General features: G+C 57.7%; 1 protein-coding gene across 1 annotated transcript in view; it reads right to left on the reverse strand.

The window, feature by feature from the left end:
* Positions 1-919: 919 nt before the first annotated feature.
* LOC104161639 (CD48 antigen-like) overlaps positions 920-1,063 on the reverse strand; it is a gene marked incomplete at its 5' end in the record, with an annotated part of 1,085 nt that continues 941 nt past the window's right edge. The window contains one exon of the mRNA XM_009700141.1: positions 920-1,017. Coding sequence (XP_009698443.1) covers positions 920-1,017 — 98 coding nt within the window. The remainder of the gene's footprint in view (positions 1,018-1,063) is intronic.

The following is a 1,063-nucleotide window of genomic DNA, read 5'->3' on the forward strand; positions in this document are numbered from 1 at the left end:
CTCCCACCCCAGTGGGTCTGTGTCCCACCGCCGGAGGTGGCTTCTCTCATGGGGGACAACTACGGAAGGGTTCTTGTCCCCAGCAAAGGTGTTGGGGGGCGAAACATGGCTCCCTCCATCATCATCCCCACCCTGGGGTCCCCGAGCGCCCGCCGCAGCCCACCCCAGCCCAGGGAAGAAAGCAGAACGGGCACCTAAAAATGTGATGTTTAACGTTAAGAAGAATTTATTACATTCACCAGCAGACATTTGTGAAGGCGGAGACTGTCCTTGCCGTGGTGAACCTCTGGAGAGAAAGCCAAAGGTGTCACCGTGGCTCTGGCCCTCGAGATGCTCTGGTGCTCCAGACCCAGCACCCAGGCGCCCCCACGCCGGTGTCACCGGTTTTCAGGCTAAACACATTGTGCGCTGTCACGTTGCTCATCCGTCCCGTAAAGGACATCGCTGGATGGCCAAGGACCCGCCTAAGTTCACAGGGAGCCCTGGGAAAGGCTCAGATTGGGTCTCCCCACGGATCTCAGTGCTGGGGAGAGGAGGATTTCCAAGCAGTTAACCATTAGTTCAGCTATTTAGGTTCCCGGGATTCTCAAAACACCTTTACAAGAGACTCCATCCCTGATTTGTTCAGATCTAGAGAATGTGACCTCTGATTAAAGCAAAGTAGAAAAGATGAGGAGGGAAACTGAGGCAGGGAGCTACCCTGAAGGCAGTGGCAGAGCAGCCAGAGCCCTGGGCTGGTGGGAAGGAGGTGGCTGTGGACGAGGCTCGGTGGGTGCCGGTGTCACGGATGCTCCTTGTAACGGTTCCCTTGAGCAATTACATTTTTCTGGATCCAACTGGTTTGGGGGGGGTCTCATCCAGATGGCGGTCTCACGGCAAGAGGGGGGTGGTGAGATGAGACCTCAACCACAGAGCATCCTTAAGCCAGAGCGAGGAGGAAGAAGAGGAGGAGGAGGAGCCGTCCCAGGGTCACCAGCACGCTGGTGGTGATGAAGGATACGGCAGCGGAGGACTCACCTGGAAGCAGAGGGAGACCCGGCGTGTGGGGAGGGCCTGGCAGGGG

The sequence above is a fragment of the Cariama cristata genome, unplaced genomic scaffold, assembly GCF_000690535.1.
Source record: "Cariama cristata isolate BGI_N322 unplaced genomic scaffold, ASM69053v1 scaffold31675, whole genome shotgun sequence".
NCBI classification, from domain to species: Eukaryota; Metazoa; Chordata; class Aves; order Cariamiformes; family Cariamidae; genus Cariama; species Cariama cristata.